This window comes from Chionomys nivalis, chromosome 6, assembly GCF_950005125.1.
Source record: "Chionomys nivalis chromosome 6, mChiNiv1.1, whole genome shotgun sequence".
Classification (NCBI taxonomy): Eukaryota; Metazoa; Chordata; class Mammalia; order Rodentia; family Cricetidae; genus Chionomys; species Chionomys nivalis.
The window spans coordinates 5,033,421-5,059,973 of NC_080091.1; the positions used below are offsets into that span (position 1 = coordinate 5,033,421).

Sequence of the window (26,553 nt, forward strand, 5' to 3'; positions counted from 1 at the left end):
ACCAGGTCAGTGTGGTGTGGCCAGGTCTTGTGGGCACGGCCATGCTTGTAGGTGGGCCAAGAATGGACTGGACCATCATGGGTGGAGGCCAGGTTTCGTGGGCTTCTATGGATTGTGGATAAAGCCACGCCTAGTGGGTGGTGTCATGTCTCATGGGTGGAGCTATGCCTCATGGAGAAAGGCCCACCATGGGCCTGAAACCAGAGCGGGGGTTTGGGCAAGGAAGCTTTGCTGAAAGGTCAGGCAGGGGTCTGCTTGCAGCCTCTGAGGGCGAGGCCAGACTTAGGAAAATTGTGAAAGGGTGACGTCATGGCCCAGGAGGCAGGCTGCAAATGGACGGGGAGCTACCAGGGCAGGGCATCCCTGAGATATCAGGAAGGGACCCGATGTTGGGGTCAGTGGGCTTCGTTCTGCAGGGCCTCAAGACCCAGATTGAGAACCACTGGTCTAACTATGGGATGCATTTATACCCTTTTGGATGGCCTTTATCTGGGAGACCCCCCTACCTGACTCTCCAGGGGAAGGGGTAATTACAGTGAGGCAGGGGCTCCTCCAATGCAGAGCCAGGGTAGGCTAACAAAAAGGGGCGAACCTCCAGGGGACCTTGACACGTCCAGGCAGACACATACACCAAAGCACCCAAGGCAGACACTTGGACTTCTGTGAATACATCGGCACCATTTATTTTTTTAAAAAAACTTGTTTATAGAAGGTAAAAGGGGACAAATTGGTCAAGAGAACTCCTGAGGGTAGACTGCCCAGCTTAACCAAGAAAGCTCCCATAGATCCTGCAGTTCCCTGTCCACCAAATAGACACACACACCCCCAGGCTGCTGCCGCCATGGGCCTGGGGAGCATTTGGACTAGGCTCAAACAGGGCTCTGACCATCACAGTGGGGTGTGTCCCTACATGGCTCTAACTGCAGCCGAACCAGGGCCTGCCCACTCCAGATCTCACTGTGCTGCAGACAACTGCCAAGAGGAGGCCAACCAACCAAGGTCATGTGGAAAATTGTTTTCTGGTCATAGAAATCAGAAAACCTTGATGGTTATAGGCCCCTTCTCAGGAGGCAGGGGTCCCTGGTCTCCACCCTGGGACACTGAGTAGCTGGGTTTATACCAAGCAAAGAGGCACGGACCACACACCACCAGCCTGCACCAGGGACACTCAAGAGAGGGCTGTCTCACAAAGGTCCCCAGAACAGGATGGCAAGGGCCCTCTTGGGCAAGGGAATAAATTGTTTTGTCAACCCTGGCCAATAGGACAGGGGCCACAAGAAGGTGTCCTGCCTGGCCAAAGCACCACACATATGAAATCTAAACTTCATACAAACATTTATTCTGTTTGTACCCATGGAGAGAGGCAGCAGGCGCCCCCTCCCGGAAGACGGCCTTGGGGCTGGCGTGGCTCTGAGGCTGGAGAGCTCTGGTGGATTGGGGTGAGTTCTGGAAGCTACCCCACAAGACAGGGCAGACATCCAGGCCCATGGGACTGACTGTGTGGATCCCAATGGCACCAGGGCTAAACTCCTCTGCTGAGGAGTTGTGCAGGTCAGCAGGTTTAAATTAAAAATTAATAAAAATAACAGTATAAAGTAAAAAAAGACAACCCCCTGTCTCAAACCACGAGGGCTTGTCCTGTCGCCTGTGTTATATACAAAGGAGGGAGGGAGGGCCACTGCCTCGAGCAGCAGGAGGGGTGGGGGCTGACTGGGCACGGGGGCCAGGCCAGCTCTATCCTGGGCAGCTGCAGGCTCAGGGACAGAAGTGGGGGGTGGGTGACACGTGGGACTGTGTAGGGCTCAGGGCTGCTCGGTCTCAGCCCCAGCTCAGGGCCACTGCAGACCTGGAGCCTGAGCTCGGAAGCGCATGGTCAGCTGTCATGTTTTATTACACAGTTTGAAAAGAGGCCACGGGGCATAGGGGCTAAGGGCAGCCAGGGTCGTAGGAAGGGAGGGGCACGGTAGTGGCGGTGGCGGGTAGGGAGTCATCGCTTGGTCTTGGCGTCTTCTCGGATCTTCCAGATGACAAGGTGCATGCAGGCGCTGGCGTCCTCGCTGGAGCTGTGCCCATCCACTGCAGGGCAGACATGGCAAGCACAGTCCTGACTTTCTGTATGTTCCCCCAGCCCCCACCCTGGACCCAGGCTCCGCACCATTGTCTTGGATGATCTGTCTGAGGTAGTCGGCCATGAGGTTCCGCAGGGAGCGCTTGTAGGGCAGGCCCAGGCGGTGTGGGAACAGCACTGACGTGTCCACCACCGTGCCATGGATCACCTACAGGGAGGAGGGTGGATAATGGATGGGACCTGGTAGGCATGGCCTTCCATCCTTAGCCACAGAAGGCACAGATACCTTGAGGGCCAGTAGGTCGCTCTCCAGGCTATGTCCGATGAGGATGGTGTCAGCACTGAACATGCTCAGCAGGACAGCCTGCACATCCCGCAGTGTGATACTCGTGTCTACAAGGTCGGCCTCAGTCACCCCTGAGAACCTGCAGAGGGCCGGATGTGAGAGGGGCATTGGGCCAGGCAGGACAGAAGCGAGGCTGAGCCCCGCGGTGGGCCGGGACACACCTGGTGTTGTAGTCAACAACTTCATTGTCTGGCTTGACAAAGGTGTCGTACACGACCTGCATGTCTGTGTCCACGACTGTGACGCGCGTCAGCTCCAGGCCGTATGTAGTGTAGGACTGCGGGCATGAGACGGACACCAATGCAACACCAATGCAGTCAGCTGCCCGGCTCACCTCTCCCCGCTGTGGCTAGCCATGGCGGCTGCTCAGACCCCAGATGACGCCAGGAGGGCAACACAGCAGAGAGAGGCGTGGGCTGGAAACTCAGAGAAGCCTTCTCAAGTGGGCTGAGAAGACTGCCCCGACCCCAGGTCACTAGCCTGATAGTGCAAGACAGCCATTGAGACAGGGCATCGGTGACAGCTCTTGGCCAGCTTCCCTTCCTCACCTTCCCAGAGGGGACCTAGCCGCACAAAGCACCCAGGTTCCTGAGACCCCAAACTCACCATCTCACAGTCGAGGGCGAAGACCCCTGCGTGGGAATCTTCCGGCAGCTCCTTCTGGAAGGTGCGCACAAAGCCCTCCAGGTTCTCCTTCCGGCCGTCCTGCACGTGTTGCTGGGGAATAGGGGAGTGAGCAGCAGGGCCAGCACAGGCCACAAGCGAGGCTTGGGGACTTCCCTGCCCTGGCTAGGCCTGGGACCAGGTGCCTGTGGAGGCGGGTGGGCCCAGTGTGCTCCTCACCGGAAGGGCCACATAACAAGCCCGTACATAGCGCTCAGATGTGTCCCTCAACCCCAGTGCAGAAGCTAAGAGCAGGGCGTGGCCACAGCAGGCCTTACCTTGGCGACCTGACAGCCCACAGAGCCAACCGCAGCGGAGCAACACACATACTGGGTCTCCCAGCCCCCAGCCACTGCAGAGAGAGAGCAATGGTGTTCAGGGCCCCGGGCAGGGAGCCTTGCGCACCCAGTCAGGGAGCAGGATCCAGGGAAGGCACCTGGCCAACAGTGTCTCAAGCTGCTGCAGGCCGGGGGAAGGTCCCCCTTGGAGCCAAAGCAGAGCTGCTCTGGAGGAAAATCTAGATCACAGAAGGCCAGGGCCTTCCCATGGAAGTGGGGTGGGGTGGCCAGGAGGGTGTAGGCAGGGCTGTCTGTGGCCCAGTGGCCCAGCCTCACCTCGGTTCCGCCGCAGTCGCCCCCAGTGGTAGTGACACTCCTCACTGCGCACACAGCGGCCTGAGGAGGACACAAGGTACTCGGTGCCACAGCGACAGCAAATTCTGCAGGAGGCTGGGGGTGAGGACAGATGGACAGAGAGCACGTGGGCGAGAGGCTGGCACCTAGCACCCCTGATGCCCCAACTCGGCGGGCAGCTCCCCACTCAGTGTTCCTGGCTGAGGGCCCAACAGGAGGAGACTCACGGTCTTTGGGCTTCTTCTCCTCAGCTGTGAAGATGACAGCGCCCCCTGGGCGCTCTGGGTGGGGGAAAGGATAGCCATTCTCCTTGAGCTGCTCCTGGGTGAGCAGGTATTCCCTGAGACGGCTGTACAGGGCATTCCCTGTGGGGACACTGGGTGTCGGTGCTGCAGGGGATAGGGGACATGCGCACACACATGCATACACACTGCTGCACTGGGCAGTCCCTACTGCAGAGGAGGGGGACAAGATATGGAAGAGGGCAGGGTCAGGACGCACAGAGGGAGGTGTGCGTCAGCAGAGGTGCCAACTCACCTTTCAGATCCTCCACCCGGGGGCTGCTGGGGCGGCTCAGTGAGAAGCTGGTCTTGGCTGCCAATTTGCCCCCCAGCACCACCTCATGGGACACAACCCTGCGGCCACTGGCTTCTAGAAGGAAGTGCAGAGAAGGCAGGGGTGGGGGTGGGTGAGCCAGCTGCACTCAGCCCTCAGTCACCTCACTGCTGTCTCCTAGCCAGCACCCATCACATGTACACTACCTTCTCCTGCCTACAGAGTCCCCGCTGGGAAGGGAAGGCAGGACAAGTCACCCCAGGACTGAGCAGTTTCCCAATCCATGCTCCGGGTGGACAGGACGGGCCCACTGTTCCTAACGGAAGGTGTGAGGCAGGGGCACGCTGCAGTTACTCAGGAAGATAACTAATGAATCGGCTTTGAGCTGTCACTGCCTCCAACGGCCACCCAGACCCTTCCAGTGGGTAGGGGAGAAGCTAGCGGAGGCTAGGGGCTGTACAGGCAAGCAAGATCACTGTAGTGACTGCTTTACGTGGCCTCTCAAGGGACGGAATGAAACATCTTAACCCTGTCTCCCAGCAAAGGCAGTGCTCAAGCACTCCCTGTGAAGAGGCCGCACACCATTAGCGGAGGCCCTCGGTGAGTGGGTGGGAGGGAGGGTGGGAGGGAGGGGGGGGGACAGAGGGAACCTCAGGCGGCAGCCTCCATGTGGGGTACTGGGGACAGTCCCCTCCCTGCAGAGCTGCCACTCACTGCTGAGGCTGGGCACAGTGTTGGGGACCAAGCCCCGCAGCTTCTTGAGGGTGTTCACAGCCACGTTCAGGTATATGTTCTTGCTGGGACTGCGCTCGTAGGCCACCTTTTCCTCGTTCAGTGCCTGCGGAGGACACAGTGGCACAAGGAGCATGAGCAGAAGGTGAGCTCAACTGGGGTGACAGCAGGGGCTGCAGGGCCAGGGTGCGCCCCACACAAGTCTCTGCCGTGGACTCAGGGAACACTGGCTAGGAAGAACCTGCTGCCCACGAGGAAGTAGTACAGGCAGTCAGTCTGGACCGAGATGCCTGGGTGAGAGCCAGGGAGACAAACAGGCCTTCCTGGCTCCAGCTCAAGGCCACAGTGCCCAGGGCCCCGTTCCGCCTGCTAAGGGACATGCACTCCAGGGCCCACCTTCTCAATGGCCTCCTGGTTGGACGAGCAGAACTTGAGGCACTCCTCGATGAACAGGTTGAGATAGCGCTGGCGGACCACAGTGGGGACCTTGCCGCCAAATTCTTTTGGGATAATGGGCTTCTTTAGACTCTGGAGGAAAGAGACCCAGGAAGGGGGTCAGGGTGGGAGTGGGGTTAGGACACAGAGCTTCTACATAGGAAAGGGTTGTCCACAGCACGAGGCCAGCATGAACTCTAGACGACAGGGCTGGAGGATTGCAGTTTGCATGAACTCTCGCTCGCCCTCCCTACTAGGAAACAACACACTGTAAGGCCGACACGGAACCCTACTGGGGACAGTATGAGCCAAGAATAGCCCTTGGCCCCTCAGAGTCCCGCAGTGAGGTCGGGAGGCACCAGCTGGTGCACGGTACCTGGAGTGACGGGCTGTGGGCGATGCGCTTAGGGGTGACGGTGGTGGTGGTCTTGGATGCCATTCCTGACAACGTACGTGTCTTTAGCGGCTGGCTGCCAGGCTCAGGACCATGGGACACCTGGCTGCTGCTAGTAGGTAGCGCCCTCTTGGCACCTGTCGGGGCTGGTGGGGGACAGGGGACATGAGTACAGGAGGACAGCAGGCCCATGACGGAGCTGCGGAGCACCAGGAAGCTGCGGTCGCTGAGTGTGAGCAGGATGCGCATCTCGCAGCGCAGCGGGGGCCGGGGCACCGGGCTTGGGGTGCGGAAGGACATGGGACTCTAGCTGCTCTGGAGCAAGTCCATGGAGGTAGGGAAGGGCAACACGGCTGTGGAGGCCGGCTCAGGCAATGCCACGGTCGGGGCAGTCTGGCGAATGGCGTGGCGTGGCTGAGGCCTCTGCCGCATGTTCCAGTCCCCAACTCTGAGGCATTGACGTCTGAGGGGTAACCCTGGCTCCTAGGCACAGGACCAGAGGGCCTGGGATGCCCTGACCTGTTCATTGTGACAGGCTACCTGCCTGTCCCTGTAATGAGGTCACAAACCATACATAGTCTCCGCCCTGGCCCGAGGTGGTCAGGGATGCCCCCTAATTGTCCATGCAAGGGGTGTAGGGTGCCTGACCATCAGAGTCCCTGTCCCTAGTCGGGAATGTCTCTGGATAGGGCTCGGAGGCAAGACCAGGCTACCTCTGCTATCCTCTCTGGAACAAGCCCAAGGCAGTACTTGCCAACCACGAAGGGGTTCCCTAGGGAGGAGGGTTCCCCCGGGGAGGAGGGCACACCTACAGGGGTGATGCCCAGCCCTGTGCACAAGCTATAGCGGGAGCACTGAAGCAGATCAAGGTGCACCCCTGGAGGACAAGGAGAGTAGCAGAACCAGAGCAGCCGCTAACAAGCCATGCTGTGGCTGGGCCAGGACATGAACAAGAACAGAGAATTCCGGGTGCTGTAGCCCTGGGGAAGGAAGGGGAGGCCCAGGCCAGGCAGCTCTTCCTGACTGGTCACAGGTGCACACAGTGACTAGTGAGACCTGGTCTGTCCTGACGGCAAGACCCGCCCTCGGAGCCGGAAGACGATGGTGACACCTCACTGTCCCTCCTGGATTGGGACCACCACTCGGCACAGACAGGACTATCCCACACCTGACCTTCAGAGTTGCTGCCCACTCCACGTAGGCCCAGGCAAGTCCCACCAACCACTGGCTCCAGTGTCCCAGGGGACTGGATCTGGGAGGAAGCAAGGAGGCTGCCATTCTGTCCCTACTCCACAGTAAGTCGCCAAGGTCCCAGGAGGGCAGTGCGCAAGTCTATCAGGAACTTCTCAGGGTGCTGCCTCTTGTACCTCAGATGCTGGGGTTGGCAATATAAGAGGGTGGGGCCAGGACTTACCGGTGGCTAGGCGGGGGTTGGGTACGTGAGCGATCCTCCTCTTTTCCCCAGGGGCCGAGATATGCACAGAGGAGAGCCTGTCTGTCGGTTTTGGGGCACCCTGTAGCCAGCTAGCGGAGTCCCTCTGTGCCTGCTGTGCTCGCCGGTAGCACACCTCCTGAGCAGTGGGGGGCCGTGCTGGGGGAGCCACAGGAACCCTCCTTGAGGCCTCTGTCTGAAAGAACACAGGTCCTGGAGCCCAGCTCTGAGTCCAGAGCATTCAAGGTGGGTTGAATGAGGAGCAAGTCCCAGGGTAGGGAGGACACCCCCACCCCAGCCTCCCTTGGCTTCTGCCCAGCAGTGCAGGGCAGCGGTGGGGCCTGTGAGCTGTCGGTACCATCTCCTCAGATGAACCCTTCCTTGTTTGCACCTGGGACCCTGCCCCACCTCCTAGGGAGGCTCTAAGAATGAGTCCTGAGCTTGTCATCACAGCCCTGGGCAGGCTTCTCTCTCCTGGGTCCTCGTTGCCTTCCGGCCACAGCTGGGGCAGCCTGGCCTCGCCCCACACTTCCCTACACCGTCCCCATGACCAAGTGAGGGACAGCAGGACAGACAGGGGTCAGGACATGTTTCTCTACAGGACACACCAGCTTACCAAAGGCCAGCAGCAGGGGGCCTGGGATCTAGACTGGGGTGGCAGACCTTCTCCCTCCAGCTGCCTGCCCTTATCCCCAAATCTGGGTCTTACCTCCTTGCCTTGCTTGCAGAGATGTGAGACCCTCCTCTTCTGCCCCGGGAACAAAGTGGTCAGGCCGGCATGCTCCTTCTCCGAGGCTGCCTCCTTGGGGGTCTGAAAACACACATGCATTCCTCACTCTGGGTGCCTCTGTGGGTCACACTCCTGCCTTTCCACCCGGCCTCATGTCACCACCAGATCTCAGGCCCAAGGCCCACCCCAGCACCTGTCTCATAGGCTAGGACAGCAATTCTGTGAACAGGAGAACAAGTGGGCATGGCCCCTACTGCTGCCCCACACCCAGCCCAGGATGATGGCTCAGATATGGAGTGCCAATCAAGGGCATCCCATAGGCCTGGTGCTGGAGGGAACTGACCAAGTCCATCTTTGTCTGCTCAGGGTGAGCACCCCCTGGTGGCCAACATGGGGACATAGGAAGAAGGACACCCAGATGGATCAAGGTTGGCCTGAGCAGGCAAGCCAGGGAGAAGGGGAGAGAAGCGGGACAGAGGCCAGAAAAGGAGCAAGAGTTGGGGGGGTAAGAAAAGCCAAGGAACTGGGGACAGGAAGTGTGAGGCAGGCTTGGGGCGGGAGGGCCCGGTACCCCTTTGCCGGTCAGTCTGAACAGTCAGTCGGACGCTGCCATGGGAAGCCGGCTGGGTGGGTAGAAAGCCAGCATCCTCGTTCTGGGCAGGGTGCAGGGGGGCAGCAGGCGGCCACCGAGGGTTCCTGAATTTTGGATGGAGTTAAGAGGCCGGTGCTGAAGGAATGGCTTCCGCCTGGGTTGCAGAGGCTGGAGCTGGCTGGAGCTGGCTGCGGGATGGAGTGTCCCCTTGCCTGCAGGGCCAGCGCCCTCACCTGCCGGGCCAGCCGGCCCTTGTCCTCTGCCTTCACACTGGTGGACTCATTGAAGATCCGCAGGCACTCCTCCATGGGGTCCGCATCGAAGTCCACCTCCTTCTCCAGGGCCGAGTAGTCCACATCCTCCTCTGCACACTGGCTGGCGCCAGAGGAGGAGGAGGACAATGGGGAGGGCGGTACAGGGGATGTGGGTGGCACGGCCTTGAGACGCTTGGGTACCTGCGTCTCCCCCAGGCCCAGGCTGGAGTCAGAGTCTGAATCTGAGTCTGAGCTGAGGTTGGGCAGGGTGGGGGGCCAAACCCGGAGTGCCCTGGCCCCCAGGCCCGAGTCCTCCTCCTCCTCACTCTCATCCCCAAACAATTCAGCGTGGCTCAGGGCCCGTTTCTTGAGCTTAGGGGTGCTCTGGGAGGCACCCTCATCCAGGGAGCGGGTCTTGCGGTCCATTAACTTCCCCGATGATGACTTCCTAGCGCTGCTACCTTTACAGGCCAGTGGCGGGTGAAGACCAGGCCCAGAGTCTTGGGGTTGCGGCCCTCCACTGGAGGAGCGACCTGGTCCCCCTTTTCCTGAGCTGGCTACAGTGGTGGTGTTGGATGGCTTTTTCTTGGTCCCTTCAGAGCCCTGGGTCTTGCCCCGAGGGCTGCCAGCTTGTGATTTCTTCTTGTCTGCACACAGCTTCTCCTTCTCCCGGGGCCGTCTTGGGTCCTTGTCTTTTTTCTTGTCTTTTTTGCGGGCCTTGTCCTTGTGGCTGAGGCTGGCCAGTGTCCCACTTTTCTTCTTCTTGGCTTTGCCATCCTTGGGGACCCCAACATCTTGAGATGCCCTGGCTGGGGAGCCAAGCTTGGCCAAGGCCACTGTATCTGCTGCTTTGGGAGGCTGCCCAAGGTCTTCCACGTCATACTGCACAGCCATCTCCTTGGTGCCCCGCAGACTGCCCTCCTCGGAGGCACGTTTCCCAGGTGCCTTGCTTTCAGAGTCAGCTTCAGCCTTAGGGCTGCCTGCATCAGCCTTCGGTGGGCTGGCCACATCGTCTTCTGAGTCTGAGAACCTGGCCTCACAGCCACCAAAAGGGTCACAGGGCTTCTTAATGGCAGGTGTGTAGGGCTCAGCACCCCGGGAGCCTCGTGGTCGCTTGGTAGCTCTCTCATCCCTGGCACTGACCCTGCCAAGGTGCCGAGCTGAGTAGTTGGACAGTGGGTCATACTCCAGATCTGTGGATGGCTTTGAGCTGTCCACTACGTACTTGCCACCAGACACGGGTCGGCCACAGCGGCGCGGCTGGCTCACAGCCTTGGGGATATACTCCAGGGCACTGGTGCCCCCTCCAGCTCTGCTCTGACCCCTCTCTGAAGGGGCCAGTGAGTACTTGTGACCTGGCTCAGCAGGGGCGGCCAGTGGGGTGGGCTGATAGCCTGAGTCTGGGCTCAGCAGGCCACCTGGTGTATAGGTGAGGGCCAGAGAAAAGGTGTCATCGTCATCCAGGCTCATGGCAGGGCTGCAGGGCACCAGGGTTGAAGACCCGGTGCTGTGCCCCCGTGCTGTCTCCAAGAGCTCCTGGTAGCGCCTCTGCTCCAGCTCCACCTCACCACGCACAGCCTCAATGGCCTGGTTGACCAGCTCCAGCTCCAGCATGCCATCACCTTGGCCCAGAGTACCATTCTCCCTCTGTGCAGGAGGCTGAGGCAGCTCTGGGTTGTACGGGTCATAGCCAAGCCCTGGAAGGTAAGAGAACATGGAATAACCACTGAGCAAGCCTGCCAGAGATGGGCAAGGTAAGAGAACCAGGTTTCCACAGCCTACTGCACACCAGGCTTGGGCCCCCAGGACATCCCTACCATGACACCGTGATGCTGCTGTGTTGGGAATCACCTGCCCTATGGCAGGACCTGTGCAGAAAATGACAGAAGGGTGCCGGTACGTGTGAGTGTGTGGGGTGGGTCTGGGTCTTTGCGAGCAGAGCACTGCCAGGAATGCACAGGCTTCACCCCAGCACCACGTAGACCAGTCATGGTGGCTCACGCCCATCACCCAGCTCTAGGAAGGTACAGGCAGGAAGGAAGAGGGGTAGGAGTTAAAGGTAAGCCTTAGCTACATAATTCAAAGCTAGCCTGGGCTGCATGAGATCCTATGTCAGAAGGGGGTGCAGAGAAGCGAGGTTCCCAAGGACCTCTTGGCATGGCCTGGAGACCCCAAGGTGGACACACTACCCACAGGGTCTACCAGGAATTAACCCCACAGCTAAAGGCTCTGGCCGGCCTGCAGCCCTGCTCTTAGCCAAGTAGGTCTCACTTGGTTCAACGGCCAACTCAAGCTCCTGGGGCTCCACCTCCCCAGTGCCATGGTCACAAGTGCACCCCACTGCGACCAGCTTTTCTGGAGTGGCCACCCTTCACTGAGCCCCTCATGCATTGTACACCTTTGTAGAGGACCTGAAGGGAGGAGTAAGAACTCCTCCGCACTGCAGACGGGTCTAGCTGACCCTACCCTCCATGGGGGCCTGACTCACACAGCCCACACACACACTCACATATGAAAAGTAAAAACCATTTTTAAGCCTTAATAAAGCAACTATGTAGTCCCACCAGTAAAATTGTACAACCCAATCATTGTTGGAAGAGGTGGGGCCCAGACACATCATTGCTATCCCTCTCCAGGCACTGTCCCCAAGTGAGCTGCAGGGTCAGGGAGGGCAGGTTGTCACAAGAGCCCAGACAGCCCTGCAGAACGGTCACGCATTCAGACACGCTCAGTTCACGAGGTGACCCCATGGCAGTTCCTTGTGGCTGCCTCCAACTGATATCCTGTCCTGTCCCCAGAGCCTGTGGCTGATGACCCTGAGCTGGGAACCATCCCTCATCAGCAAGGGCCTCATGCCTCCACAAGGTGGTCTCAGGGGACACGGCAGGGGACTTCACATCTGCAACTTGAAGGACAAAAGATGGGGTGCTCACTCTAAGCCCCTGTTGCCTAGAAAAGCAAGGGCTTGGGGACAAGAACCCAGCACACACTGGGACCCAGCCAGAGCCCACTGGCCTTGGAAGGGACTGGGGAAAACCAGGAAACAGGTGAGCTGCCTTCTCACTAGTCCCTTAGTTATCTGAGGTGGGATCTCACAGTGGTGTAGCCCTAGCTGGCCTGAATATGCAGCTGAGGATGACCTTGAACTTCCTGTCCTCCCGCCTCCACCTCCTGGGTGCTTACTTTTTCAGAAAGTAACATTCCAATGATTAGAGGTAGTGGGCCAGCAGCAGGAGACTGAGGTAGGAGGATCAGAAGTTCAAGGACAGCTTAGGCCAGCAAGGCCCCATCTCAAAAAGATTAAAGTGGGTGGGGGGTTCAGTAGCAAAGAGCCTGCATAGCACGCCCCGAGCCCCTGGGAAAGGGGAGGAAGAGGGGGGATGAGGAGAAAGGGGTGGGGGTAAACTACAAACTAAACCATTCAGCCAGGGCTAAAATGAATGTTATTGCCCAGGGCCTCCTGCAAGCAATGCCCTATTTAAGCCCAGTGAGCATGGGCAGGGAAGACACCCGGATGTGGGATACTCTGCCTGGCTTTGTTATTTGGAGAATGGCTTCTTATTTTGCAAGTAGAGGTCAGAGGACAGCTTGAGTCCGTCCTCTCCCTCCACCAAGTGGGCTCCAGGGCTTCAATTGGCTTAGTGGCAAGTGCTGAGACATCCAATGTTCATCGCATGGGCTGTGAGAAGACCCGCCCTACACTTGGGGACACCACTGCATGGGCTGGGGCCCCAAACTGCCCCCATGCCTGCCTGCTATGGTGGACCGCAGCTCCAGCTGTGAGCCAGAATAACCCTCCTAAGCTGTCGCCGCCAAGTGTTTTGTCACACACATCACTAATACAGATGTTGACTCCAGGAGTAATCACACCTGTTATCCCAGTTGAGGCAGGAGGATCACACCACCCTAGGCTTCATAATGAGATGGCGTCTCAAAAATCTACAGTGACAAAGGAGGAGCCTTCTGTGTAAATGTGGTGTACATGGTGATCTCTGGAGAGTGGGCTGGGCTCTTGGAAATTCCCCACCTGCAGGGGAGGGTCTCGAAGTCCTAGATGGGGTAGGATTCACACAGCACCTGCACTCCCCACCTGACAGACCGCTGGACAGGAAACTGGGTCCTCAGGCTGGAATAGGACGCCTGGAGCAAGTTCGGACTGTCTGTGGGAGGAGAGACACAGAGAGGCCGAGCCAAGCAGCATTCTCCTGGGTGACCGTCAGGTCACACCATGGGCAGCCAAGTCTCACTGGGCCTCTCCTGCTAACAGGAAGTCAGCCCTCAGCCAGCACCTGGGGGCTTCCACTCAAGGCCAAAGGACTGCTAAAGCTAAGGGACTGCTTAGCGTCCAGTCCAGCCCTGGGGTGATAAGAGCGTCCAGCCCTGCAGCGGAGAAGGACAGTCCATATACACCTTAGGGAGAAGAGGCATTGTGGCCAGTGCTGGGTGCTAAGTCCACTCTGGGCTGTCTCAGATGGATTTGGATTCTGACTGGCACAGTTCTGAACAGCAGCTCCAGAATAGATGGCCACACTGCCCAAGGCCCCCACTGAGGACTGTGAGCCATCTTTCTGGGCCTTCCCACATACATTCCAGGCACCTACATTCCTCTGCGCTCAACACCACTTGATGGAGGAAGGTCATTGGCTAATAAAGAAACTGCCTTGGCCCTCATAGGTTAGAACATAGGTGGGTGGAGTAAACAGAACAGAATGCTGGGAGGAAGAGGAAGTGAGCTCAGACTCCATAGCTCTCCTCTCTGAGGCAGACACGATGAAGCTACAACCCAGGATAGACGTAGGCTAGAATCTTCCCGGTAAGCGCACCTTGGGGTGCTACACACATTATTAGAAATGGGCTAGTCCAGGTGCGAGAGTTAGCCAAGAAGAAGCTAGATATAATGGGCCAAGCAGTGTTTAAAAGAATACAGTTTGTGTGTTATCTCGGGGCATAAGCTAGCCATGTGGGCGGCTGGGTGCCGGGGATGCAGCCCCACCGCTCCACCAACAACCACTGGACGGATGAGGTCACTCAAGCAGGGTTAAGCTCCAAGGCTACCTTGGACTCACGCACAGAAACCACACACATTGCAGCAGGACACCAGAAAAAAAGCTATGGGAAGCTGCACACAAGTATGAGTCTGGCCAAAGAGGGTGACACCAGGCTTAAGGAGTGCCCCTCAGCCTCAGATGGGTGCACAAGTCTTTTCCTAGGCAGTCACCTTTAAGGAATGTGCCCAGGATCCCTGTGTCCCCAGGTCACCCTCTAGAACCTTCTCGTGACTCTACAAGGTCAGTGCTTTAGGGTGATAGCTTCCAGGCAGGTGTGGTCACTCAGTGGGGTAAAGGAGACAGCTGCCTTGAATTCCTAGGATGCTGGGCTCTCTGGGGCAGGGACAGGTATGAGCCACTGTGGGCACACACACACACACACACACACACACACACACACACACACACTAGAGCTCAGAGGAGCTGATAAGCAGGCTAACAACACCCTGGGCAAGGTTAGATAGAGGTGGCCTTCCTTTCCCGGTAAAGTACTTTCCAGTACAACGAAGAAAATTCTAGATTCTTAGCTACTCTTTCCCAGAAGCAGACAGAGCCAGTATGCAGGCCTGCCTGTCCTCTTCCCACAGGGTCCCATAGGTATAAACTGAGTCTATAATAGCCAGAAAGATCTTCAGAAAGCCTCGGGGTACACGTGCCCAGACCACTACCACTCCAGAGTCTCTGGCAAAGTGAAGCAGGGCCGGAGAACACCCCCAGGCTGCTGTGGGGCAGAAGTCCATTCTTGGTGGGGAAGGGGCTGCTTCCAGAAAACACTGGCGCGCTATAGGTCCCAGGGACAAGTCACCCTCAAGGGATGGAGTGTGCCCTAATTCTCTCCCATGGGTCTCCTGACACCACAGGCCCTGTTTAAGGCTTGGCAGGGAAGAAGTCCCTGCAGAGGCCATACGTCAAGGCCTCCCCCTTGCAGGCCTACCAATTCCAGACAGACTCAATCCAATGCCCCCGCCTCTGTGAGAGGGTGTCCTCAAGAGAGGGTGTCAGCGTTACTAGTGCTACTCACTAGCAGTCCCTTGTGTAAATTCCAAATCTCTTGTGTAAACGGCACCAGGACAGACAGGCCACAGAACCAGGTCAAAGGGGCCAGCTGAACTCGCAGGGAACAAAGTGGTCATGATGAACAGAGAGGAGCCACGGCCAAAGGCAGGTATAGGACAGGTGCAGGATGGGTGGCTTGGGGACTCTTCTACACTCATCAGGCACCCACAAAAAGCACTCTAAAGACAGCACTGGTTGGGGCTGGAGAGACGGCTCAGCAGTTAAGAGCACTGCCTGCTCTTCCAGAGGTCCTGAGGTCAATGTGATGAGACCTGGCCCCTCATCTGATATATAGGCGCACAAGCAGGGGAATACTGTATACATCATAAATACATAAATCTTTAAAACAAGACAGCACCAGGCACATGTGCCAGCTGAGCAGCAGGAGGAAGCATTCTGTCTTGCTTTTACCACAACAGCCTTCTGCCCTCCAAGCCACCTTCCCCTGCAATGCTGGACCAGTGGAGCCAGCTGCCCAGCACCAACAGGTGGCCGTGAAGGGCAGGACTGGGCCTGGAAGAGGCAGACGGGAAGGCAGTCACCGTGCAACTGGAGTACGGTGGCCGGGGAGTGACGTCTCACCTTCTAACACACAGGTGTACCCACACACCCACAGTGCCAACTACCCCTGATTGGACCTTTTGGAAGGCACAGCTGGCTAGATGCTCTGGCCTGGGGCACCCTCTGCTGGCGTTTCCTGGCAAAATGGATCTTCCCCTAGGAAGGAGCCCAAGTGGCAGGAGTGCAGGCTGCCAGCGGCTGGTAGAGGTCCCTCAGACAAGGAAAGCTCCCTGGCAGTGAGCCAAGGCTGGTCTGCCAGGACAACAGGAAGTCACAGGTCCCATGTGTGGGTAGCCGAGGTCAGTGGGAAGAGGCCAGCAGCGCTTGGCCCCTCTGACCCTTACTGCTCAAGCATGTACTATGGGAACTGGACTGGGATCCAGGAGCCCACAGAGGCCATAGCCACGGCCACTTTCCTGTCCCTCTCTCCACCCCCCCCCCCAGGAACATTCTCCTTCTCCTTTGCTTGAACAAACCCTACTCCTTCTAGAAAGCTCCACAGCTATTGCTCTGGACCTGTCCCTTGGCACCTATCTGGGAATGATTCCTGCTGGGTGTGTGTGTAGAATCCCGGCACTTCATTCCTGGCTGCCACCCACACCACACGGCTGGGGAATCTCAAAAGGAGGTTCAGGTGCCCTGAAGACATGCGGTAGCAGGGGTGGGAGTAACTCTCTAGCCCAGACACCCTGATTTCTCATTTCTGCTCCTCTCACCCTACCGCCCTTAGCAGACGGTAGCTGTGAACATGGCATCTAAATAACTTAGGCTGCTGTTGACATGAGACAGGATTGCTCCTGACAGCACTGATCTGTTCTTGAGAGAATGTTGAGCACCAAAGACACTCTTCTTGGCACAATTGGCCTTCGGGCAAGGAACTGCCCATGCCTTGACCACTGACAAAGTGAATGGTGACTGGACTGGGCAAACAAGATGCAAGAAAAACTGCCACACCTAGCCAAGACAGAGTGAGACGGTTCTGGAGACGCTCCTGCCTCTGAAAACGGTCTGTCAGTTACTCCAGGCCTTAGCCAAAGTTGGTCGCTTCAACATTGCAAATGAGACTTTGGGTGATTGCCCAAGGAGCCAGTTGTCTCTGTCATCTACTGTGCATTTTGGAAGCTGCTTGACTGCACTTCCTGCCTACTCAAGTAACATTATCTCCTTCTCAGGCCTTCGATGGGGCTGGAGATGTCATAGTTACCTTCCTCTCATGATCAAGTCAAGTCATCTCCAGTACAAGACTTAGACTCCTTAGGATAGAATGTCTGTTAAAACATTTAGCATTCCTTCCTTGCTTAATATTGTTTATGCTGGTTGTGATCCTAATCCTATAGCTGGTGTCTGTTCCTAGTGTATGTAGTTTGTATGGGGTTTGGAACTCTCCTGTGTGTTCTGTTTGGTTTTTCTGAGGCGGGGTTTCTGTGTTGCTCAGGAGGCAGTCCTGGAATTAGCTTGGAGACCAGGTTGGCCTTGAACTCACATAGTAAGTTCTGCCTCCCAAGTGCTGGGATTAAAGGCGTGCACCTGGCTTGGTATTCTCTTATTTAGAAAAAAGGGGGAGGTGATGGGGAACCTCTGTCAGTCAGTGACCTTTAAGAGATTAGACCAGGTTAGAGCATGACCTTTTGGTACCCAGAGAAAACCACAGGCCTGCCCTGTGCTTGCTCTCTGATTCTTGTGTCACACACCTGAGGTTGGACTCCTCATCCTATTCTGAGTTTGTCCATTATAATAAGGGAAATATAAGGAAAAGACCAGCGTCCTCACCTCCAACAAGTGAAGCCAGCGGGGGGGGGGGTGGGGGGCGGGAGCGGCTTGGCTCTGTGAGGCCACTGTACCAGTCCCTCTATGTATACCAGTCAGACCCAAACAGCCCAAAAACCCAAGCCATCATGAGTCCCCAGAAAAACCCAAGCCCGGCCCTGTCACTCAACTCCCCAGCTCTAACCTGCCTCACTGGTGTCCCTCAGCCTGTCTCCCTGGCACAGCACTCAACCATGTCTCAAAAGGCTAACCATGTCTCTCCAGCTGAGCAAAAGACCAGCCCAGCAGGGCTGCATGGCCAGTTGTCTCTGTGGTACCTTCAGCTGCAGTTCTGAGCCGCTGGAGGCCAGCCACATGTGGGTTTGCTTTGCTGTGGGCACAAAGGCCATGGAGGGCTACTCCAGCGAGCCCAAAGGAAGCCACCAAGGTTGAGGCATTTGGACCCTATCCTAGCCCAGAGTCGCCCAGGCCCAGGCCTCTTCAGAGGGCTGCTGTGGTGCCCCAAGGAGAGGACAGCAGGTCACAAAGGTCCCCAGAGCAGGAAGGGCTGGGCTGGGCTCTGTCTGGGTTAGAGACAGTAGAAGATGCCTGTCCTCAAAACCAAAGAGCAGGGTGTAAAGGGGACGGTCGGGTGCATAGGACAGACCTCCAACACGACCCTCTGTGGCACAAGACAGCATGTGAAGAGCAGCATGGAGGGAAGCTGAGGACCAACACTCTGCTCAGAGATGGAGCTGACTGGGTACAGCTCGGCACACAACGGCCATGCAGGAGGCTCTGCCTTCCATCCTCACACAGGAAAAAAGAAGTAAATGCTAAAAGTCAAGATATCCCTAGACCAAAGGATGTGTCGCATGCTGACACAATGGTCCCTTGAGGTCCAGAACCTGCATCTTTAACCCCAGCACTCGGGAGGCAGAAGCAATCCAGGCCAGCCTGGTCTACATAGCCAGTTCCAGGACAGACAGGGCTACACAGTGAGGCCTGTGGCTGAGTAGTTAGGAGCACTAGCTGCTCTTTTGGAGGGCCTGAACTCTCAGCTCTCATGTCTGGAGGCTGACAAGTACCTGGAACTCCAGCTCTAGGGGATCCAATACCTCCCTCTGGCCTCTGCAGAAACCACCCAGGTGACAGACACGGAGACAAACAGGAACATACATACATATAAAAAGGAAACAAAAGACACTGCATGCCACGTACACCAGACACTCAGTGTCCACCCCTGGGCTAAGATCTGCAGAGCTGTGTCCTTGCTCCTCCATGGCAGCTTCCCCAGTGCCTGGGTGGAGTACCCAGCTGAGGGCCAGATGAGGAGCCTAACCACTAAGGACGAAGACCACTGCAGGTGCTTTAAGCCGGTGTATGCATAAAACTGGACTCAAAAACAACAGGTAGATTTGGCAGTTCATGCCTGGCATCCCAGTGCTCAGGAGGCAGAGACAGAAGGATCACAAGTTCATAGAAACACACCAGCAGGGCTTAGAGAGATGGCTCACGGCTTGAGGACACCAGCTGCTCTTGCAGAGAACCCGAGTTGGATTCCTAGCACCCCACATAGCGGCTCACCACCACCCCTAACTCCAGTGCCAAGGGATCCAATGCTCTCTTCGGCCTCTTGGACACTGCACACATTTGGAACACATACATACATACATGTTGTTTGGTTCTGGTAGAGACAGGGTTTCTCTATGTAGCCCTGGCTGTCCTGGAACTCACTCTGTAGACCAGGCTGGCCTGGAACTCAGAGATCCACCTGTCTCTACTCCTGAGATTAAAGGTGTGTGCTACCATCAGACTTATTTTTGGGGGGATTGTTACAACACTTTCACTGATTTTTTGTTTGTTTGTTTGTTTTTCGAGACAGGGTTTCTCTGTGGCTTTGAAGCCTGTCCCGGAACTAGCTCTTGTAGACCAGGCTGGCCTCGAACTCACAGAGATTCGCCTGCCTCTGCCTCCCAAGTGCTGGGATTAAAGGCGTGCGCCACCACAGCCCGGCTTCAACACTTTCAAATAAATATTTACTTAAAGAAAAACAGACTGCTGGGCGGTGGTGGCGCACGCCTTTAATCCCAGCACTTGGGAGGCAGAGGCAGGCGGATCTCTTTGAGTTCGAGACCAGCCTGGTCTACAAGAGCTAGTTCCAGGACAGGCTCCAAAACCACAGAGAAACCCTGTCTCGAAAAAACCAAAAAATAAAAAATAAAAAAAAGAAAAAAAAAAGAAAAACAGACTGAGACAGACTGGTATCTGAAATCAATCTGGGAACTGGAGATGAAGCCAGTGCTGAGGCTCGCCTCTCACATGTGAGTGTGCGCCTGTCCCCAGGGCTGCAGCAACAAAGCAGCTGGAATGATGCACTTGTCATGTCAGCAGGGGGCATCCTTGGCTGTGCAGACTCTGAGGCCAGCCTGCACTACATGAGACCTGCCGCAAATGTATAAATAAAACAGAGGAGAGGCCCTCTGAAGGGACAGAGGTCACCAGGGGTCTAAACAGAACTCTATTCAATAAGCCCTTCTCCCAGCCTTTTCCTCCTAATGTCTGCCCGTCTTTCTGTTTTAGAGATGGCCACATATGTAACTCAGGCCAGCCTTGAACTCAAAAGAAATTCACCTGCCTCTGCCTCTCTGGTGCTGGGATAAAAGGTCACGATGCCTGGGGGCAGTGCCACTTTTTAAGTTTTTTGTATTTTTTTATTAATTTCGTGCATAAGAGTTTTGTCTGGATGTATGGATTTGCACCACACCTGTCTGGTGCGCAGAACCGGACTGCATCAGGTACTGGAACTGGAAGTTATATGGATGCTGGGAACCCAATCCCGGGTCTCTGCAATAGTAGCAAGTGTGCTCCCCCTACCCAACCCCACAGGATCTCACTATCTATGGTTTTTCTGGAACAAATCCTCATGTAGACCAGGCTGGACTCAAACTCAAGAGGTCCACCTGGCTATGCCTCCTGAGTTCCGTGGGACTAAAGACGTGCCCCCGCCCACGCTCCCAGTCAAAACGGCAAATATGAGCCATCTCTCCAGTCCCACAATGTCATCCCAGAACTCGCTAGATTGGAACTGAGGATCCTGGGTCCCAAGCTAGTCAGGCCTACTCAGTAAAAACAAACAAAACACTAATTAACAAAATCCTAATATCTCCCACTGTTTCTTCTAATACAGTACCTCCTCCACACTGCCTAATCCTCGAGGCCTTCAGAAGCACCATCACACCAGTCACTGCAACACGCTCCCCAACAAACTGAAAGTCTACACTCATCCAAGCCAAGCGGGTTTTCAGCTTGACAAACAGCAGGTGCCCCTAGGGCCTTGTGTTTCCAACTACTGGAGACGCCCGAAAGTGTCGCGATCATAAACAAGATGTACCACAAGCGCATAGGATTGGGTGTTCGGTGACAGGACGGAAATGACATCCCGTTTCAAACAATGAGGACGGAATGAGGACCGGGGGAATCGCACCGACTGCACCAACGGACAAGGCAGGCTCGGACGCCTACACTGTCTCTCCCTCCCCCGAGTCGGGATTTACGTTTTACTCAGTGATCAGAGAGGCCTAGACACTTGCACAGCATCGCGACAGCGACTAGAGGAGGAGGGACAGTACTTGTGAGGGTGTGCGACCAGGCTGCACAAGGGGAACATGCAGCACGGGCGCGCTGGTCAAGCTGCGGAACCGGGCGCAGTCGTGCGGGCTTTACCTGCTGCGGGAGACGCCGCGCCTCCGCTGCCGGGGCCCCGAGCTCCGCGGTGCCGGAAGTGGCAGTAGGGCCGCCGGCAAGGCCCCCCGGGAGCTCCTGCCCAGTATGGGCAATCGATGGAGCGGAAGAAGCCGGTAGAACGTAGCATGGTCCGTTCCTCAGCGGGGCCCCGGCCCGGAGCTACCCGGGACCCCGGGACCCCTCCTCACACTCGCTCCGGAGGCCGCCGCTCGCGCCTCTTGGACCCCGTCGCCGCCGCCATCTTGCTCCGAGGCCCCCAGAGGCCCCCGGGACGCTGTCGCTAGGGACGCCGGGAAAGGCTGCCCGAAGTGCGCCTGCTTGCAATATCGGCTCCCTTGGAATAGTCGCCGACGCAGGTCTAAGACAAGCGAAGCTCTAAAGAAAGCTTAATTATCTGTTCCTGGTCCCTAAGAACCTTTCGGCACCCGTCTTCCGCGGATACAGCCTCGTTATCTTGAACCTCAAGGCCCTGAGGAGCCTGGACTGTCCAGAGCGCGCCTGACTGAAAATGTTCCTCGGGTCGCGGCTGTGTATTTATTGGGCCCGGACTGTGCTTATTTTCATTTCGCTACATAATGACTTCGTGCGCCCCATGGAGGACGGGACGAGAAGAGTATTACGGTCGAGTCTCTCTCTCCCTCTCCCTCCCTCCCTCCCTCCCTCCCTCCCTCCCTCCCTCCCTCCCTCCCTCCCTCTCTCTCTCTCTCTCTCTCTCTCTCTCTCTCGATTTACTTTGTGTTCGTATGTATGTGCAAACATGACTGTACCTGATGCTCGCAGAAGACAGAAGACGGAGTCTAATCCCCTGGAATTGCAGCTACAGATGGTTGCGAACGACCATGTGAGTACTGGAAATAGAACCCAAGTCTTCTGCAAGAGCAGCAAGCAGCAAGTGCTCTTCACCACGGAGCCAACTCACTAGCCAGGGTCTTAGTGTTGAGAGACCCACGCCTGTCTGAGTTGACGCTCAAATATTCACCTAACCGTGAAACGGGACATTTCTTAATTTTGCAGTGCCTGGATACACTAGACTAGCACTCGACCACTGAGCCACTCCGGAAACTTTTTTGATTTTTTTGTTTCGTTTTATTTTTGTTGGGTGGAGAAGTGTTTTGAGGGGTGCAGTTGAGGGGTGCAGGACTGTGCGCTCAGATGCAGAGGCTAGGAAGGTATAGCTTTCCACCGTTTGTCCCCCCCCCCTCCTTTTTTTCTTTTGTCTTCTTTTGAGATAGGCTTCTTACCAAAGTACTTCCGCTACTCTATCTGGCCCTCGGGCTTCCAGGATCTGCCTCCATCTGCCGACGAGGCTAGGGTTGCCTGCACACATAAACAACCAGCTTTTCTTTTTCTTTTCTTTTCTTTTATTTATTTATTTATTATGTATACAATATTCTGTCTGTGTGTATGCCTGCAGGCCAGAAGAGGGCACCAAACCCCATTACAGATGGTTGTGAGCCATCATGTGGTTGCTGGGAATTGAACTCAGGACCTTTGGAAGAGCAGGCAATGCTCTTAACCTCTGAGCCATCTCTCCAGCCCCCTCTTTCTTTTTTTTTTCTTTTTTTTTTTTTTTTTTTTTGGTTTTTCGAGACAGGATTTCTCTGTAGCTTTGGAGCTTGTCCTGTAACTATCTCTTGTAGACCAGGCTGGTCTCGAACTCACAGAGATCCGCCTGCCTCTGCCTCCGGAGTGCTGGGATTAAAGGCGTGTGCCACCACTGCCCGACTTCCAGGCTTTTTAAATTCCATGAAATCCAACAACCAGCCTCAGCTTCCAGGGCCCCGGGATTACAGGCATGAGCCAACACATGCAATTTTGAAAGGCTATTTCAACACTCATGTCACCTACCATTATTTAAAACATCTCACAGATAGAAATAACCTAGATAAGTACTGATGCATGACAGATACACGTACTAGAATATTACATAGCCTAAAAAGGAAATTCTGCCGGGCAGTGGTGGCACACTCCTTTAATCCCAGCACTTGGGAGGCAGAGGCAGGCGGATCTCTGTGAGTTCGAGGCCAGCCTGGTCTACAAGAGATAGTTACAGGACTTGCTCCAAAGCTACAGAGAAACCCTGCCTCAAAAAGCCAAAAAAAAAAAAAAAAAAGGAAATTCTTGTGGTCCATACCTGTAATCTCAATACAATGGCATTCAAGATCATTCTCAGTTACCTAAAGAATTCAAGGCCAGCCTGGGTTACCTGGAAACTGGTATTTAAAAGTAATTAAATTGCTGGTCAGTGTGGCGTAGGAATGGAAGAGGAGAGAGAAGAAAGGGAAAAAAAAGAAAAAGAAGTAAATAAAGATTTGTTGTTTTAGACGGCATTAGGCACACTTAGATGTACTACGGAGCTCCACTCCCAGGAGCCAGTAAGACAGAGAGTAGTGTGGTGGGTGGGGACTAGGGTCGGGACAGCTTCAGTGTGGGAGGTAGGAGTGTGGGGACCGCCGCACAGCCCTGTGCGTGGGTTCCATGGTCCAGGCCATGTGTGGAAGTGAGGGTTAAGTGTATTTTCTGCAATAATTATAAACAAATAGGAAGCAGAGCAATGAGAGGGGCATAGAGAACCCGGGGTGACCCCACACCCAAAGCCTGGCTCCGTGGGCATAGAGAACCCGGGGTGACCCCACACCCAAAGCCTGACTCCGTGGACATAGAGAACCCGGTGTGACCCCACACCCAAAGCCTGACTCCGTGGGTATAGAGAACCCGGTGTGACCCCACACCCAAAGCCTGGCTCCGTGGGCATAGAGAACCCGGGGTGACCCCAGACCCAAAGCCTGGCTCCGTGGGTATAGAGAACCCGGTGTGACCCCAGACCCAAAGCCTGACTCCGTGTGCCATGTGCCCTAGGACAGAAGCCGTAGTGACCCCCATGTCAGGGTGCCTGTATAGAGCCACAGTGAGGTTGGCAATGGGGTGCTGGGGTCTACAAGAGAGGTGTTCCAGGAATAGTCTTTTTCTCACAAAGTCCTCAGGTAAAGCAAGGCGGGGATGCTGGGAGATTGCATGTCAGCCAAGGCAGGAGAACGATGGAGAGCCTGAACTGTCCCTGACAGGTAAAGCTCTCAGCTGTGTTTCTCCATCTGACAGTTTGTATCCCTGGGGACATTACTTCTCAGCACCTTCCCAGACATCTTGCCATCTGAGAGCATAGTTAACTCACTAGTACATGACTCCTCTCCAACGCCCTCCGAGCCAGCGTTCAAGTCCTTGTGTCCCAGGGTACTCAGCATCCATCTGTTCACTGAACCAGCGACTACAAAAGTCCACATCTGGTGTGGCTGTGATTAGGGACAGGACAATATTTTCCTTTTGTCTGGCCTTGAACTGACAGCCATTCTGCCTGGCCTCCTGAGAAGGAAGATGGCAGACCTGTGTGCAATTACACATAACATTTTGTTTTGTTTTTGTTTTTGTTTTTTGAGACAGGGTTTCCTAGCAGCTGTGGAGCCTGTCTTGGAACTCACTCTGTAGACCAGGCTGGCCTCTAACTCACAGAGATCACCCTGCCTCTCCCTCCTGGATGCTGGGATTAAATGTGTGGTCTGCACATCCCTAGCCCACTTTAGCCACATTTATGATTGTGAGAAGAGCCGCAGGCAGAGAGAACAACACAATGCCTCCAGAGCCAGCTTTTCTTTTCTTTTCTTTCTTAATTTTTCCCCCAGGAAAGAAATTGGCATGCAGGGACTTATTATGTAAGCTAGGCGGGCACCACTCAGCCACGCACCCTGCCCCTCTGAGGGAGTCTCAGAAGGGTATCTACGAAATAAGCTCAGCAAGAGAGATGGAGAGGGTACCATAAAGTCTTGCCAGTAGTTCCTTAGATGCTTACCAAAGAGAAATAAAAACACACTTCTATCCAGGAACTTAAGTATTAGTGTTCTTATCAGCATTAATCGCAGGATTCAAACTTTGAATAGCACCCACAATCCATACATGGGTAGGTGATGAGCACAGCACAGTCCTCCACACTGGAGTCTGGCGGTCTAGAGCAGGCTCCGCAGCCTGCCTGATCCATCCACACTGGAGTCTGGCGGTCTAGAGCAGGCTCCGCAGCCTGCCTGATCCATCCACACTGGAGTCTGGCGGTCTAGAGCAGGCTCCGCAGCCTGCCTGATCCATCCACACTGGAGTCTGGCGGTCTAGAGCAGGCTCCACAGCCTGCCTGATCCATCCACACTGGAGTCTGGCGGTCTAGAGCAGGCTCCGCAGCCTAATGCAATCATCCCTTACTTGTATTCTGTTTTTTAAACTTTTTATTTATGTATGTATCTTTTTAGGTGTGAGTGCTCTGTCTGCATGTGTATGCCTGCAGGCTGGCAGAGGGCATTAGATCCCATTACAGATGGTTGTGAGCCACCGTGTGGTTGCCAGGAATTGAACTCAGGACCTCTGGAGAGGCAGCCAGTGCGATTAACCATTAAACCATCTCTCCAACCCCTTGTTACCACCCTTTAATATAGTTCAAGTTGTGGTGACCCCCAACCATAAAATTATTTTTGCTGCTACTCCCTAACTGTAATTATGCTACTGTTTTGCTTGTTTGTTGTTGCCTTTGCCTCCTGAGTGCTGGGATTAAAGGTGCAGGCCACCTTGTCTGGCTAATTTTGCTACTCTTAGGAAACATGATGTCGATATGGGCTCTGGAAAACATGCTCAGCGAGACAACCACGCGGAAAAGCAAAGCGTAGTGTGGACCACACAGAGAACGGCCAGAGCTGGGAGTGCAGATCTGAGATGAGCATCCGAGCATCGTGCTGCTGAGGGGAGGCGATGGCAGTTAGAGGGGCAGGGGCTGATTTTCGCATAAAGAATGTTCTTGGCTAGGCACTGGTGGCACACACCTTATTCCCAGCACTCGGGAGACAAAGGTGGGTGGATCTCTGAGTTCATGGCCAGCCTGGTCTACAGTTAGTTCCAGGACAGCCAAAGGTATGCAGAGAAACCAAAAAGAAAAAGAAAAAATAAACCAATTAGTGATGATGCGTGCAACAAAGCAGATGTGAAGACGTGTCTGGGGCACCAGTGATTGGTGCTGGCCTAGAGTACCTCAATGAGGGGCTGGGGCGTGGTCAGGGGAGCCCCGCCTAGAGTCCCTCAATGAGGGGCTGGGGCGTGGTCAGGGGAGCCCCACCTAGAGTACCTCAATGAGGGGCTGGGGAGTGGTCAGGGGAGCCCCGCCTAGAGTCTCTCAATGAGGGGCTGGGGCGTGGTCAGGGTGAAGCCCCGCCTACAATCCCTAGTGAGGGGCTGGGGCGTGGCCAAGAGGTAGAGCCCCCTCTAGTATATATGCAAGGGATTGGATTCCATCCCCAGCCCCGTCAAAATAGTTTTAAAAAGACGAAGAATTTGGATCGGTATTTCGTGGAGCCTCAAAAGCGCTACTCAAGCTCTCCGCACTCAACTGCACAGCACGAAACTGTGGAGTGTTACAAAGACCATGGGGTGAACATTGTGACAGGCATGGGGCCAGCGTGATAAGGGCGGGGCGATGAAGTTAACAGTTGGAGGCATCTAAGGAGTTGCAGGTGGACATTCAAGGAGTCAAAC

General features: G+C 55.6%; 1 protein-coding gene across 1 annotated transcript; it reads right to left on the reverse strand.

The window, feature by feature from the left end:
• Positions 1–673: 673 nt before the first annotated feature.
• Rexo1 (RNA exonuclease 1 homolog) lies at positions 674–21,286 on the reverse strand. Its single transcript, XM_057772382.1, has 16 exons — positions 20,971–21,286; positions 8,813–10,530; positions 7,967–8,068; positions 7,240–7,453; positions 5,808–5,971; positions 5,393–5,524; positions 4,979–5,102; positions 4,247–4,360; positions 3,937–4,074; positions 3,692–3,805; positions 3,356–3,429; positions 3,021–3,131; positions 2,576–2,691; positions 2,355–2,493; positions 2,156–2,276; positions 674–2,076 (listed from the first exon to the last, which is right to left on the reverse strand). Exons 1-16 carry the CDS (start codon positions 21,116–21,118, stop codon positions 1,988–1,990), a joined length of 3,618 nt encoding a protein of 1,205 aa, XP_057628365.1. The 5' UTR covers positions 21,119–21,286; the 3' UTR covers positions 674–1,987.
• Between the last annotated feature and the right edge of the window lie 5,267 nt (positions 21,287–26,553).

Bases quoted from the DNA above. Each gene is read 5' to 3' on its own strand.
- Rexo1 (XM_057772382.1), bottom strand. From the start codon at position 21,118: ATGCTACGTTCTACCGGCTTCTTCCGCTCCATCGATTGCCCATACTGG. The intron at 8,069-8,812 runs GTGAGGGCGCTG...GTGTGTTTTCAG, and splicing joins AGGGCCGGCTGGCCCGGCAG to ACCCCCAAGGAGGCAGCCTC. The intron at 2,077-2,155 runs GTGCGGAGCCTG...TCTGCCCTGCAG, and splicing joins ACAGATCATCCAAGACAATG to TGGATGGGCACAGCTCCAGC.